General features: G+C 37.3%; 2 protein-coding genes and 1 pseudogene across 3 annotated transcripts; 2 read left to right on the top strand and 1 right to left on the bottom strand.

The window, feature by feature from the left end:
* Positions 1-537: 537 nt before the first annotated feature.
* EMB1865 (CRS1 / YhbY (CRM) domain-containing protein) lies at positions 538-6,645 on the bottom strand. The gene is given in 11 exon segments (XM_086567532.1): positions 538-904; positions 2,050-2,257; positions 2,339-2,410; positions 2,710-2,769; positions 2,908-3,200; positions 3,282-3,438; positions 3,921-4,403; positions 4,917-5,047; positions 5,164-5,578; positions 5,580-5,627; positions 5,867-6,645. Coding segments are annotated over 10 exon segments (2,421 nt in total). The 5' UTR covers positions 6,503-6,645; the 3' UTR covers positions 538-904; positions 2,050-2,131.
* Positions 6,646-8,013: 1,368 nt separating this feature from the next.
* On the top strand, positions 8,014-9,619 carry LOC147521447 (acyl-acyl carrier protein thioesterase TE3, chloroplastic-like). Its single transcript, XM_086567482.1, has 5 exons — positions 8,014-8,454; positions 8,535-8,635; positions 8,791-8,900; positions 9,005-9,100; positions 9,185-9,619. Exons 1-5 carry the CDS (start codon positions 8,240-8,242, stop codon positions 9,302-9,304), a joined length of 642 nt encoding a protein of 213 aa, XP_086423608.1. The 5' UTR covers positions 8,014-8,239; the 3' UTR covers positions 9,305-9,619.
* A 68-nt stretch (positions 9,620-9,687) lies between these two features.
* LOC147521446 (putative pentatricopeptide repeat-containing protein At3g18840 pseudogene) lies at positions 9,688-13,306 on the top strand (annotated as a pseudogene). Its single transcript, XR_015198475.1, has 2 exons — positions 9,688-12,226; positions 12,344-13,306. The product of XR_015198475.1 is annotated as a putative pentatricopeptide repeat-containing protein At3g18840 pseudogene (transcript).
* Positions 13,307-15,943: the final 2,637 nt, after the last annotated feature.

Here is a 15,943-nt window from a genome sequence, read left to right as displayed (position 1 = left end):
CTATTGTCAGTTTGTCACCAGCCCCACAAGGCTTTAATAATTAAAAGAAGTGAAAACTCCCCGTAAGCGGAACTTGAAATTTACAGACCAACTACTATACACCGTTGGGTATAACTGCTATGCTTAGAATTATATCACACATGGAGAATTTTGATGGTGTAGCCATGGATGACCAATACTGGTATCTCACAAACTACAGTCACACGTTGCTTTGTTCCAATTAGGTCCCAGTGGTAATCGTTTGATGAAGTTCCATACATTTCTTTATTACTATTTACCGTGTGTTTTCAGTGAACAAATGATATTATTGACTTATTGTTCTCTGTTTGGCTGTTTGGCTTCGACAAACTTCCCAGAGAACCGATCAGTTGACTAGTCTGAGAGTGCAGAAAATGTCTCTTCAAACTATTAATTTCTCTTTCCCTGTAGGCAATAAGAGAAGAAGTTGTTTCAAATGGTAACACAATAACACGTATCAAACCCCTCTTCCCCTCACCCCCTTCAAAAAAGAAGGGGTACACACCAAACTAACATTCATTTATACAAATGAAGAAGATTATTATTTTCACTTAAAAACAAGTTAAAAAGATGATCAACCTTTCCTAAGCCTACAAATCTTAGTCGACAACTTAAAACAAAGACAAATTACAAGATTACAATGCAAAATTCACATATTAACAGCACCTTAACATTAATGCAACAGGAATTGCATGTTACAGTCTACCTGCTTGCTCTTTGACCATTTTAACTTGGTGCCAAAAAACAAAAGCATCTCACTGAAAGATCCCAGTCTGTCCACAACACCATGAGGATGAAAAGTTCAGTTGCTCAAACTGATACAGACCTACCAAATCCACGGACTTTCTCGGGGTGAGACTCGCTTATGGATCAGCTCTCTGTTTTTCTGGAGAATGTGAAACGACAACAAATTTCAAGAATTATAAATAAACAGGCCAAGACAGGCTGAAGTTTCAATGCCATATACAGCAACACAACTTATTCTTCAAAGCTTTTCCTCTAATTGGGTCAATGGGGTTAGGGAAATTGTTCAAAGCTCTTCATCAATTCAGAAATTAAGCATAAATAAGATCCACAGTTTAGCTGCATTGGGAAAGTAATATTATGCCATTCTCAGATACATATGCTTGCTAATCTAGCCTCAAATTGATACCAGACATCACATCCATTTTCCTTTGTTCTTGTGTGAGATGAGCTCATGAGCATAGTTAAATTACCTTATATCAGAAGAAAATGAGTATGTACCAAACAACCATTTAGCATATAAACAATCTGAAAACTAAGTGAAGCTATTAAGTAAAGGTGGTATTCGAGCTAATCAAGCCGAGTTTTACTGTGCTCAAGCTCAGCTCGTTTATTAAGCGAGATTTGAAATAAGCTCAAGCTTGGCTCATATATTATATGAACAAGCCCGAGCCGAGCTTTTAGCGAGCCGAGCCCGAGTAGCTTGGTTATTTTACACTGCAAAAGATGCTATTTGAGCTTATCAAGCCAAGCTTCATTAAGCTCGTTAGTTACACAAGCTATAATATAGGCTCAAGCTTGGCTCATTTACCTAAATGAACGAGCTCGATCCCGAGCCGCTCAGCTCAAATTCCACCCTTACTATTAAGAGCCATTCGGAGAAGCCCTAATTTTATTGAGTCCTTTTGAAAAGCTTCAAGATCACTAATTTTAAGTACTAAGACATTTCCTTGTGTAGGTTAAGGTACAATCAGAGCGAAGGTCCAGTTGAAATTGTTGTGTGCTTGAGATAGCAGATAGGTCGATTCTTTTCACCAACTCTCCGCAAGACATCCTTTTGCCATACTACTGATCAAGAAATGCTCAAATAGGGACTCTAGTTCTTTACACAGTGGACATGAAATCACATTGTCTATTTTAATTTAGGGTTTTTCCAATCAATAAGCTCTCAAATCATATATGTAAGGATCTTCTGCTATATTTTAAAAAACAAGACAAGAATTAAAGACAGGGAAAAACAAATATGTTTTGAGCACACAGCAAAATACTTCCATTCAGAACTTATACCTGATACCATGTCACCTGTTGGACAATATTCTGATGTTGAGCAACACTCTTTGCCAAAATCATGTATCAAGATTCCAAATTTTCACGAGTCCGGTTCTTCATCATCTTCCCAATCGAGATCCTCATCATCAGAATCACCATAATCTTCATCATCAACAAGATCATCTTCATCATCATCAGGCTCCATAGAAGAATCTTCGTCTTCACTCTACACATTATATAACATCACTGTTGTTATACAACAAGTAAAAGAGAAATCCTACGTTCCAAAGAAAATAGTATGTCTCACTTGAGTAAGCTCAAATCGACTCTCATCCTTTGAGCTCCACGTACTTTTGTCCTCTGAATCTTTAGAGTCACCCTGAACATTCATAAAGATAATTACAGACTTAGTTTATGGCTTGCAGTCACAAATGTTAGAGATAAGATTTTTATTACATACCAAATCAGCACTCTGGAAAAGCATAAAGGAAAACAAGTAATTTATGGAAATTTAAAGACAAACAAAAATCAACACTAAAGAAGATGTCCAAAGATCACATGCGCTTCAACTATTTGTGTGTGTCCAACATACAGGAATTTCTGAAGTTTTACATGACTGTATGCATACCAAAGCACAGTAGATTAAAAAAAAAAAACAACAAGGAAATTGCCTCTTACAATTTCAGACTTCATCTGTTCTATGTTTCTCTCCAATTCAGAGATATGCTGACAAAGTGCCTGCATTACATATTCAAAATATAATTCAAACTTGTTCATCAAATGTTCACGCATATAAAGAAACTGATGGACAGAACATTAGTATTTACAATTTAGGAAAAGGAAAAAGAAAATAATAACGTAAAAAAATGATATAACCTCATGTCGCTGCATTGCAACCGAACGTTTCAGTGCTTTTGCTTTCGTTAAAAGGTTTCTCGGCCTCAGACTAATGGGTCTCTGATAGTTCTTTCCACGATAATAAATAAGAGCATAACCCTTGGGAACTCTTTCAATTGCTACCAAAATTCCACCACTCTCGTACTCCAGTAACCTAGCTGAATCTTCAACGTAGGACAAGATCTTTTGTTTTGACATTAGCTTTACAAGTTCTCTGTGCTTCCAATGCAAGTGCATGTTTTCAATAACACCAGAAAATACACCACGAATGCCTGCGCACATTGTGAACAAAAAGAGAATAAATAAACAAAACTTTAGCAACGGACATGATTATACGATGAACAAACACTAACCAATAGGTAAGTATGCCTTCATTTTCAAGCCAACCCTCCGGAACATAAAGCGTTCTTCATCTGTTATTGTCTCCTGGTCATCAGAAGGACCAACCGGAATCATTGATACTTCAATTTTTGCCAGTAGTTTTTCTGCGCGCAACATCTTTGCTTGAGCCTGTTCATGCAATGAACATCCAGCTCAATCAGACAACCCGATACTCATCAATACCAATAGAGTGCTAATAAAATATCACAAGAATTTGACTCAGACCATGGGTCTTGGCTTTTCTATGATGAAACCACGTAAAGAGTAAACACAAAAGATTAAAGACTTTTTGCTCTCTCTTTTTTTTCGGTCAGTAAAAGCCCAAATCCAGTTGGAAAAAAATTAATAAAAAAATGATGTAAATTCATGCAAATCTGCAACTATGCATCTCATATTCAGCACGTAATCTCCTACGCTTTATCTTTTCAGAAAACAGTGAATACATAACCTGTATCATCCAATTTCAAAATGGCTAGATAAATGCCCTCTTCAATCCAATGAGACACGTCAATTTTCCCTTTTAATTTTGGAGCAGATAAATGATGTGTATGATAATCTTAGGGAAATTTTGTTATTTTCAAACAGTAAAATTCACAAGGATAGATACTCACAACACCCAATTTATGTTCAATCCTCTTGACCACCCTAGCTTTTTTAGCTCTGGTAGCCTCTTCTTTCATCTTCTCAAGCTCTTCAGCTGCTACTTCTTTTCCCCATCGGGCTTGAGCTTCATGAAATTCAGCCAAGGTACCTGCAAGTGGCTTCCCTTCAATTCCTTCAACTGAAGCAGTCTCAGCTGCTCCACCCCTCATTTTCTCTTCAACATCTTGAATCTCTTCAATTCCTTCAACTGAAGCAGTCTCAGCTGCTCCACCCCTCATTTTCTCTTCAACATCTTGAATCTCTTCAATTCCTTCAACTGAAGCAGTCTCAGCTGCTCCACCCCTCACTTTCTCCTCAACACCTTGAATCTCTTTAGTTAACTCCTGCCTTTCTGCCAAAGCAACAGCTACACTTGTTGGGAGGAAGTCCTTTCCACGATATATGACAATGTAATACTTGTTCCGCAGCAGTAAGGTACCTCCCGTTAGCATCTGCAAGATAGTTGAAACATTGTTGAATTTGTACAACTTGATTGCAAAAGCACGAATAACTGAGTGTGCACTTCCAAGCTCACGAGATAACGTTCTAGGTATGTGATGTCCAGATATGATAGATCAAATTTAAATGGATAAATTTCAATGCACTACAAAATTTAATAGATTCAATAAAAATGAATAACATGTTATTCGTCGAAAAAGAATGACTAAAATGTGTAACAAAAGTACTAGAAATCACCCTCAAATTATGCAGGTCAGGAAATTGAAATTCCTCAACAATAAAGACGCCACAGTCCCAAACTTGAAATCAAATTTGTATGAGATGATCGTTTCTACTGCCTAATGGTTGAAAATAAATTTAAATACAACTATAAACTTCTATTCCCTGCAATATAACACATAAGCATTACAAAGAAGAAACATAATTTAATCATGCACGGAAAATCAAGTCATAATTGTCAAATAGTGACAGATCATTCCAAATTAACTAATAAGAAAAAGACATACCTTTAGCTCCTCAGCCATAATCTTGTTGTTTGTATTTTGAATCCCACGCTTGACAGCAATCTTTGCAACTAAGCTTTTCTCCCAGAGCTTCACAATGGCAGAGGCTAACCCCTGATGATTTCTGTTTCTCCCTTTAAAAAAGGAATATTAATGATTAGAGGACAACAGACAGAATGCCAGAGGAAAAGAGCTATATTAAGGTACTATTTTACTCTGTGAATCATATGGCAATGAAAGTAAACAATACCAAGGGCAAAATGAGAAGGAAGTGACTTTGCAAGCTTCCGTATGTTGGTCATCTCTGCATTGGTCAGTCGTGAACGCATGCCAGTAGCAAGAAGTCTAAAAGGAGTTTTGTAACCAGGGATCGTTGGAGGAAGCAAGTCAGCATCTATTGGTAACCACCCGGTACCCCACCAATCAACAAAGCGAGGACCTAGGCCATCTAGTAGGCTATTGTATTCTATTTCCTCTTCTGTCAAGCTCTCAACAGGAATTGGATCTCTTATTGATTGTTCAATCTTTTCGGAGACTGAAGTAGAATCATTGCCATTTTGAGGGTCATCTGCAGATGGAATGTCGGGGACAAAAAGGGTGTCAGCCTTACTATCAACAGATTGAGGTCTGGAAGAAGGTCTTTCATAGTTAGTCCCACGAAATACCAACCATTACACTTCCCGACCTCCAGATAACTAGGCCTCCTGTTCGACGCTGATCACATAAAGAGAATCATCAAGAACAATGTACAATAGCTACCAATAGCAAAACAAAAATTAATAGACAAAGCAACAAAATTATACTGATATTTTAGTTGGTTATACAATTGTTACGTATAAGAATTTAAATTGAAGTTAACTCAACAGTTTGCAGCAAATATATCTTTCACCAAACGGAAAGAACAACTAACAATGCACACAATATCCAAATTAACAGACAGAAAATGCACGAACCTCAACAATCTCATGTGCAGTTCTCATATCATGAGCAAGCGTTTCATGGAACTTAAGCCTAACCAATTCAGCTTTCCTCCATTTCTCATGAATCTTTTCCACTATCACAGTAGTAACACCCGCTTTCGGTATATTAATCCTTTCCCTCAATGTCATTCCCTGTGTCCTCAACCTTCTCAACTCCACATCCTCAATAGTCAATTCCGCCAATGTCGGCGCTCTCACTCTCTTATCCTTAAACTTCTCCCCCTCCTCTCCCACAACTCTACTCTCACCCCTTTCCCATGGCAAAAGCATACTCTCATCTACCTCCTCGTCATCAATAATCGTATCGGGTCTACCCCAATTTCTCTGTAACAAGTCCCCTAGTTTCTCCTCACCATTAAACCCCACATTATCAACCCCATCCTCATTTCCCTCCAAAACTTCCTCCTCCTCCACTTCATCATCATCTGACCCTACACCTAACTTTCTCAACCTATGAACAATTCTTTCAATTGAATTCTTCCCTTTATTTCCATCAAAATACTTATGCTCAACTACTTCTTCCTCCCCCTCCCCCTCCTCTTCTTCCTCTTTCCTCTTGTTTTTCACCAAGTTGGGATTTTTCTTCATTGTATCCACTTTTGAGGTCATGGGTGTCCATTTCTTTATCCAAGGAGCAGAATGCACACTTCTTTTTGAAGATTCTTTATAGTTTTTACGGGTTTTGGAGTTGTTACTATGTTCTGTAGTTCTAACTGAAGAAGTAGTAATAGAAGAAAAAGGTTTAAGATAAAGAAAAGAGGGTTTTGAAGAAGAGAAAAGAGGTTTAGTGAATATGAGTTGTGAAATAATGGGTGTTCTGTTAGTTTAGCTGTTGAAAATGCCAATGCCATTTTTTTATACTTGTTTTTTTTATTATTTTCAGTTTTATCTGTTACGAAAACATTATGTGAAATTTTAGCTTGTTAGAGAAAAGGGGTTGAAGAAATAGGAGGGATAAAAATATATTGGCATGGGATGATTTTGAAGAAGAAGGTGGTGATGGAGATTGCGCGCTTGGATAAGATTTTTAATAACGTTTTTTTGAGATTTTTGGCCAGCAAAGGTAGTGACTGTGACTCTGGTGAAGGGGTGTAAATAAGCAGCCGGTTTTATTAAAGAGGTGAATTTGTGCAACACCTGATAAATACACTATATATGGCACATGAAAATGTGAAATTTCATACTTTCAAAGTTTCAATCTTTCATCATATCGAATTTCAGGAATCGAAATGTTTTGAATAAGAGTAAGTCGAATGGGGTGCTAGGCTGAGAAATGACCATATAGAAATGGGGCTACTAAAAATGTCTTAAATTTGGAAGCTATTATAAACATAGTGAAAGACTTTCGCTAGCTAGCAGGTGCCATAATAAGTTGTCGGGAGCCGGACGGTATAGTTTCTGCTGTTTGTTGGTAACTTGTAGACAGATGGCAGAAACTCTATTGTATGTTTTCCATTTTAATTAAATGAATGATCTCAGAATGGACGATGAGGCCGCGTTTATGCGTAATAAAAAACTTGAAAAGAAGGGATTTGTGTATTTTTAGTAATTGTCATATACATACGGTATAGTGTTCGCCGTCTGTTGCAAGTTAACAGACATGTTTCTGTTATCCGTATACCGAACTTAACAACTACTAAAAAGTGTGATTGGATTGGTTTTTTTTTGTTTTGGGTTGCCAAATATTACTGGGCTAAGAACAAATCCAATGGAGAGCTGCTAAATTGGGCTGCTAAAAGTGCCACATAGGCCTTTTAGTTTGCCCAACCAAATTTGGCTCCCCAAAATAAAAAAACCAATCCAATCAGCGTTCCACACCACTCTTTTCCATCTTTTGAAGGGCTAAATGATCACGGACATGGCATAGTTTTTGCCGCCTTTGTTTTATTATTTTGAATTTTTTTAGATGGATGGCGGATTTACGCAAGTGTCCGGTGAAATTTAACTGTAAAGGGACCAACATAAAGTTGTCGTCCGTCTCCCGAACTTATTATAGCAGCTGCTATCCAAATTTAAGACCCTTTTAACAGTCACATTGGAATGACATTTTTGTAATATTTGACTTTAGCAGCCCATATAGCTCCCATTATACTTGCTCTAAAAAGCCTATGTAGCAATTTTAGCATCCCCTATTCCGTTGGACTTGTTGTAATGGTAGGTGTTTGACTGTTTGGTACTTCTGTCATATTAACAATTTTGCCCATAAATTTTTTCATTGATCGTAACGAAACCTCAATTTTATGACACCTCTACTTTCCACTCCCGTATCCCAATCTTCAATTTCTCCTCCCATTCTCTCGAGTTCTCCATATCCCATTTCTTTTCACAAAATCCACAGAGAGTGAGATGGTTCAGTCTCTCACATCCAGATTGCACGTGAGTTTGCCACCCTCACGTGCTATGTCATCTTACAATGTCACCTATCCAACTAAACTCCTCCATGTTTCTTGGCCGTCAGATTACAGTCATGGGAAGCTTTTCTTGTCAACACGTGGTGTCCAATTTCTTCCTCCTGTGAGGAATGTTAATGTCAAGGCATTTGATGTTCAAGGAGGGAAAGGGTAACCAATCACATCTCACATATTTAATTTTTATTATTCTGAAATTTGGATTTAAAATCCTTTCGTTTCCTACATTACAGAATGATTGGTTTTTTTGAAGTTGAACTTAAGGTCAGAGATTATGAACTAGATCAGTATGGAGTTGTAAACAATGCTGTTTATGCAAGTTATTGCCAACATGGTAAGTTTCTTTTTGACAGATATTTTAATGCTTTGGACTAATTTTAACATTCCTGATGCTGGACTGATCATTAGTTCAGAGACTACAGATTTAACAGTCACTGACCTCATTTGGCCTTCTCATCGTAATGATAGTTTGTTCAAGATGTTGATCAGGTCGTCATGAGCTGTTTGAAAGGATGGGCGTCAGCGCAGATGCAGTTGCCCGTAATGGCGAAGCTTTGGCATTATCAGAAATGTCACTGAAGTTTCTTGGACCCTTAAGAGTAATGCTTTAAACATCATACCATCTTTGTTACGTCATGTATTACATTAATTACTGACATATATGCTAACTCTGTCTCTCGGACATTGTTTTGTGCTCTACCAGAGTGGTGATAGATTTGTAGTGAAGGTGAGGATCTCGGGATCCTCAGCTGCCAGGATATTCTTTGAACATGCCGTTTGCAAGCTACCAAATCAAGAGGTGCTTCAATATATGAACTTTTCCTTACATGTCTGAATGACTTGAAGACACACAGTATCACTCTGTTTCTTTCGTTTCTTTCAGCCCATTCTGGAAGCTAAGGCAACAGCAATCTGCCTTGACAAAAACTACCGGCCTGTTCGCATTCCTCCAGAGTTACGATCAAAGATTGTTCAGTATCTTCGTAATGAAGGGCTGATGTGATTCTATATCCGTGGGAGCTATATCTACTGTTACTTACCCCAAGTAAAGACTGGTACAAAATCAATTCAACAAGAATGGACTAGTCTTTCTGCTCAATACCAAGAAACCTTCCCTGGAATAATTTGCTCACTTTTAGGGATGAGAGAGTTCTTAGTGTATGTGCAGCCTGTTTTGTATGTACGCTTGTGGCCGTTTTCCAAATAACACCCACAATTGGATGAACCTTCTTGAGCATGTAAAATTCATAATCATTATGTAGTTTTTGAGAACATAAAAAATTATGGTAATTAAGGAATAATTTCCTTCGCATGTATAGCTATATTGTCCAAAAATAAGTTCATTTATAACTTCATTACTAAAAGTTTCACCAATAAATAGATTGAGAACATCAAAAGGAATGCATAATAAGAATTACAGAAGAAGACATTTGTCAAATTATATTGGTGCAACCCATAAAGGTTGGCACTTACATCATATTACCGACACCATTTGATGAGTTCACTCTCACGGCAATGCTTAACTTGACTGCCAAGTTATTGGTATTGTCTTATGGAAAGCAACTACATTCGTGCATGGTGAAAACAGCTATGACTCGAACTCGTTCGCTGTGAGTTCCTTGATAGATATATGTATTTGAAATGTGGGAGTTTTGATGACGCTTCGAGTGTTTAAAGGGAGTAGTGGGTTGATGGATTTAGTTTCTAAGAATGCCATGGTTGCGGCTTGTTGTCGGGAAGGGGACATGGATATGGCTTAGGAATTGTTTTGGAGATTTTCTGAGTTGAATGATACGGTGTCTTGGAACACGTTAATATCTGGGTATGCTCAGAATGGATGTTTGGGCAAGGCATTAGAGTTGTTTGTTCTGATGGGGGAGATTGGAATGAGATGGAATGAGCATACTTTTACCTCTGTGCTGAGTGCTTGTTCGAGCTTGTTCAAAAAATCCATAGTTACGAGATTTTAAAGAATGGGTTGTGTTTGAATGGATATGTAGTGGCATTGTGGATATGTACTGCAAGTGTGACAATATTGAGTATGCAGAGTTGGTCAATGCGTCGACTGGGACTGAAAATGTTTTCTCCATGAGTTCTTTGATTGTGGGGCATTCTTCTAGAGGGTACATGGTTGAGGCAAGGAGACTTTTTGATTCATTAAAGGAAAAGAACTCTGTTGTTTGGACGGCTTTGTTCTCTGGGTATGTTAGATTGCGGAATTGTACGCAGTATTTGAACTTTTCTTGGATTTCAACACAAACGAAACACAAGTTCCTGATGCTTTGATTCTCATCAATGTGCTTGGTGGGTGTGCTATACAAGCAGCATTACATCCTGGAAAGCAGATTCATACATACATGGTGAGAATGGGAATTAAGTTGGATGAGAGACTGAGAAGTAGTTCGGCCGATATGTATGCAAAATGTGGCGAGATAGAATATGCAGAAAGAATTTTTAAGTGAGCACCTTGTAGAGATAGGGTCATGTACAATTCGATGATAGCTGGTTATGCTCATCAAGGATATGAAAATAAAGCTATCAGACCATTTGAGGAGATGCTGGAGCGCAGTATCACTCCTGATGCGATCACCTTTATAGTGCTTCTCTCTGCTTGTGGACATGTTGGGTTAGTTGAACTAGGGGACAAATACTTTGCTTCCATGAAACAAGATTATGGAATATTACCTGAAATTGACCATTATTCTTGTATGGTTGATCTGTATGGGAGAACCAACTGTTTAGACAAAGGCGGTGGAGTTGATGAAAGAGATCCCTGTTAAGCGAGTCGCTGTGATTTGGGGAACGTTCTTGAATGCTTGCATGACAAATGAGAGTATGGAGTTGGCCAGAGAAGCGGAAGAGACATTGTTAAGAATAGAAGCGGACAATGGGGCTCGATATGTGCAATTGGCTAATGTTTATGCTGCAGAAGGAAACTGGAGGGAGATGTGTAGGATAAGGGGAAAGATGAGAGGAGGAGAAGTCAGGAAGCTTGCTGGTTGTAGTTGGGTGTATATAGAGAATACAAAAAATATATTTACCTCTGGAGATAGATCTCATTCACAATACGAGGCTATTTACTCTATGTTAACTAGCTTATATTTAGTATTCGTGCATAGAAAAAGTCTCCAAATCCTGGATAGAAATGCCCAATTGTTATGAGAACATCTTTGACATATATTCGTGCTTTATGTATATTGATATTTTTTCTCATCAACTTCAGAGATGGATCATGAAATTGGCAAAAGATCAATTGCTTATGCAAATCCTTCAGGGGGTACACCATTTTTGCCACATGCCCAACCCAAAATGGATGTTGTGCATGTTAGTTGTTCAGTCGCAATGGTTTAGTTCTATGAAAAAGGAATACCTGAAATTTTCAGCTCCATGGTCAGGTAGGCATGGGAAGTTTTACCACACAGTCGCAATGCTTCAGTTCTATGAAAAGGTAATACCTAAAGAGGGGTGGCAATCCGATTTATCTTTTTACAGAATCTCGAGTGCTATCCGTCTTGTACAATCGGGCCCAGAAAGTCAGAATGGATTGTTAGTAATGGAATTAAAGTGAACTATTCCAGATGATTGTTGGTTTAGACAAAGGATTATAGATCTTGCAAATACCATGATAAATTGTTCAGGCCTACAAGGATAAATGGGGATTTCATTGAAGATGGAATGGAAGATGCACTCCTGAATGATTTCAATCAACATCTTCGAGATAGAATGATGGCAGTACCTAATCCTGAGGAACCTACGTATGATACTTCACTATGGGCAACTCCAACCAATGACCTCCTCTCCCTTTAACGAAGCTATGATGTAGCTAGTGAGCAGTAAGAAAATGTTAGTTGGAGCAAGATGGTACGGGAATCCTACATTCTTCCTTCTAGAACGCTCTCCACGTGGAAATTAGTTGTGCAGAAAGGTACCAACTGTTTATGTTCTGGAAGGCAGAGAGATCTTTAATGTTTCCTGTACGTTGTTCCCTCTGTGATTTTCTTTAACTGGTGAAATGTTAACTCAGTTATTTTTTTTATTGCAGATCAATTTGTTATCAGCTCAAAACTTACCCAGGCCATGGATAGTGGAGGTGAATGTTATATCGAAGGGAAGTATGTATAATGATGTTAATGAGCTATTAGCATTGGTATTACTGATAGACATGATCTTAAAATTATTGATGTGATTTGGCATTCAGATGTACCTCCTCGTGTGAAAATTTATACAGATGGAGTAGCAATCTGACACTCTGCTTGTGGATGTATTCGGAATTGCATGTCAAGTTACTGGATCTTTTTCTTTGTATTTGGGAGTCACAATTCTTTTTATGCTGAACATGGAAGTAACTAGCAAAAGAGAGGTAGCTTGTACACATGGTTATAGGAAACTATGATGGGAGTGTGGTTCCAAGCTTGCTCTTCATTGTCTCATATAGAAATGCCCAGTTACACTATCTATTTAATGGCGACTAAAAATGAGAGGATCTGTCTCACTTATGGAGTGTCATCAGCTGTGTGTGTCCCCTATGTTTTTATATTTTGTAACAACCATGAACTCTTACATATAATATATCAGCGAAAAAACATATTTTACATATAATTTTATGTCCTTCGATTCAATACTGAAATTTATATATTTTGGGAACCGTAAAAGCAGAACCAACATATTTTCAATGCAACTGCTGTTATTCGAGTACAAACACGGCATATATACACTACACCGTGAGTTTATTTATATCAAACAAGGGATGCATACATTAGCGTTTCTAGTTAAGGGGTTTGGTTTCGGATACAACGTAATTGCAACAACGGCAGCAGCCATAACGGCACCCACCACGCACGACCTCCTCCACCGTTGTAACCAACCCCCTCCACCGTTTTATCAACCATGTCCGCCATGGTATCCACCATGGTATCCTCCATATCCACCGTGGTATCCTTTGCCTCCACCACGGTATCCTCCATATCCACCGTGGTATCCTTTGCCTCCACCATAGTATCCACCATATTTAGCATCCTCAACATCCTTATTGTTCTCTGCCAACGAAATAGCACAGGAGTTGTTAATGAGAATGATTAATGCATTACTTAATTAATATAAAATCTTAAAGATATAATGTATGTATTGTAATGAAATTACGAGAATGAACATATAACTTAATTAGGCGTTACCACATATACTACTAGAAGGTGGCATTTCAGGTCTGCTAAGAGCTAGGCAATGCTAATAGGCCTCAAGCACTATGTCTTTCAGTGTGGTATGGTATGTACTGTGTTACTGTGTCGCAACTCGAGTCACTACTGTTTTGCAAACGTATGTATCTCACAACTAGATTATTGCTAGTGTTCCTCGTAGACATATTTTAATATCATGCATAGAAATTTCAAAAACTAGGTACAAGAAAGAAGGTAATTAGGTTTATTAATACATCACTTATATAATAATTAGACTCACTAGCTTCAGCAGTTTGACTCTCGGCTGCTGCTACTTCAGAAGAAGTAACCAGAAGAACAACAGTTAGGAGGAATCCCATAACAAAAAAGGCTTTTAAATGTGACATTATTTTTCTTGAAATGTTGAAAGAGAACATACACTTTTAAGAGGATGAGAAGTTTATGTGTAGTGTGCTCCTAATTTATAGAGGATTGAATATGGGATGAATGATGCACCATGTGATGATGTGGGGATGTTGGAATTAATCTATCATCAATATAATTTATATCTTGTGGGTCTCCCTTGCCGAGAACTACATACAAAGCCAATCTGTACTAACTACTCAAGACCATAAGGCCAAGTCTAATGGTGCGCTCTCCCATCAAATATGACGAAATTTGTGATCCAATGGTGCGTTAAAACACCAACCCGTCAATACTATTACTATTAATTTACTTACATATAGAAATGCTCTATATGCCACTGACAATGGTGGGCAGAAAATAAGGCCCCACATAATTGATTTTTAATAATCTAATTTTATCAAATTTATTTTTCTATCTATAAGGATGAGAGAGAATGAGATAAGAGAGAGGGGCAAAATGGAGAATTGAGAATTTAATTTAGTCAAAAAAATGTTAATTTCCCCATACTCTTTTGTCGATGGCGGGTAGGAAGTTGTCAAATATTTTTTTTTTTATAGCCTATCGAGAAAAACTATTGGGTTGAAAAACGCAAACCTGCAAATCGTATTCACTATTCTATTGTGATTTGGTGTACCAATTACCAAACCATTGGTGTGCGTAATAATCTTGACGTGCATGATCAGATAGATTGAAAATAGTAGATTCTGATTGAATAGGATATGTTATATCTTGCTGACGTGGATCAATTGAAGTAACATTTTATGATTGAAAATTGTCTGTAGACGCCTGGGATTGACCTTTTCTGTTTTTTTTCGTAAAGCCTTGGGTTGACATCAGCCCTCAAGCATTAATGCATTATTATTGAAAAAAAAGACGCGGCCCTCAACTCCAATTCATGGCTTGTGTATGTGAGAAAATGGGATACTTGTCTAGTTACATGGATTAGAGTTATCAAAACCAAAATTGACTCAATGCTGTTTGTCATCCAAATAGAAAACACCATTGTCAGAGCACGAATGTCCATCACCTCCATTAAAAAAATAAGGCCAATCATCATATCAGTGAAGACCTTTGAAACTTGGAATGCCCTTAGCCGAGATAGACAGAGAAGAGTTTCCACCCAAAATAACATTTGATCACCCACGCTTTTCACCTGAATCCACTGGAGAATGCCATTTGTTTCATCGAGTCGAAATACTAAGAACTTGGTAACGGCGTAAATGTGTATCCCAAAGAAAATGACGAAATCTATAAACCATCAACAATTCTCCATAAGAATTCATGTCACACCCAAATTCCCACAAAATTAAAATAGAAAATTATCCAAATCATAATTATCTCAATCGTCACCCTATTCTATTTTCTGAAAATCCAGAATAAAAAATCTGAGATTAAAATAACAACACTACATTCACGAATTACTAACCAACTCTATTACATCTGTTTCAAATCAAGACTTTACACTTCAGAAAATTTAAACCAGAAAGACTCCAAGAGCAAATCCAAATCAAGTGTCATCATATACTGCATTCTACTATCTATGTTTCCAATAACACACCCACGTTACAAAAGAAAATAAACATGAGTCAGCAAATTGAATTTACTGGTATGAGTAAGGATAACTATAAAAACAATATGTTCAATATTTCAAATAAAGAAATATATTATTACAATCATTTCAATTTGGAAGACAAGTTAGTTCCGTTTTCTCAAAACGGCATGTAGTTTCTTTCCAAATAAGATTTCACCCCCAATAATCTCACTCATCATTCCCACTTTCCAAAATAGCTCACAACATAAATATCACTTACATTCCACTTATTAAATGCACACATGATAACCTAATTAAATATGAGTTTGATACACTTTACTTTTAAACCAACACGTCATCTTAGGGTAGGATATTTATGTCCTTACATAAAAGATTAATAGGTCCTACCTTCCTGCAAAACAGAGTTAGACATTACAATAAAATGATTTATCTCAGCTAGTCAAATTTTCATTCATAATTAAACTTCATTTAAAACATTTAAGTCTAATTGATACAACCTGATTCGTCCCGC

Source organism: Coptis chinensis, chromosome 1 (genome assembly GCF_015680905.1).
Source record: "Coptis chinensis isolate HL-2020 chromosome 1, ASM1568090v1, whole genome shotgun sequence".
In the NCBI taxonomy this organism is placed as follows: Eukaryota; Viridiplantae; Streptophyta; class Magnoliopsida; order Ranunculales; family Ranunculaceae; genus Coptis; species Coptis chinensis.
This window is presented reverse-complemented; position numbering and strand designations above follow the sequence as displayed.

Excerpts from the sequence above, each read along its gene's own strand:
- LOC147521447 (XM_086567482.1), top strand. The coding sequence starts at position 8,240 with ATGGTTCAGTCTCTCACATCCAGATTGCACGTGAGTTTGCCACCCTCA. Across the intron at positions 8,455-8,534 it reads GATGTTCAAGGAGGGAAAGG|AATGATTGGTTTTTTTGAAG; the intron begins GTAACCAATCAC and ends CCTACATTACAG. Across the intron at positions 8,901-9,004 it reads AGTTTCTTGGACCCTTAAGA|AGTGGTGATAGATTTGTAGT; the intron begins GTAATGCTTTAA and ends GTGCTCTACCAG.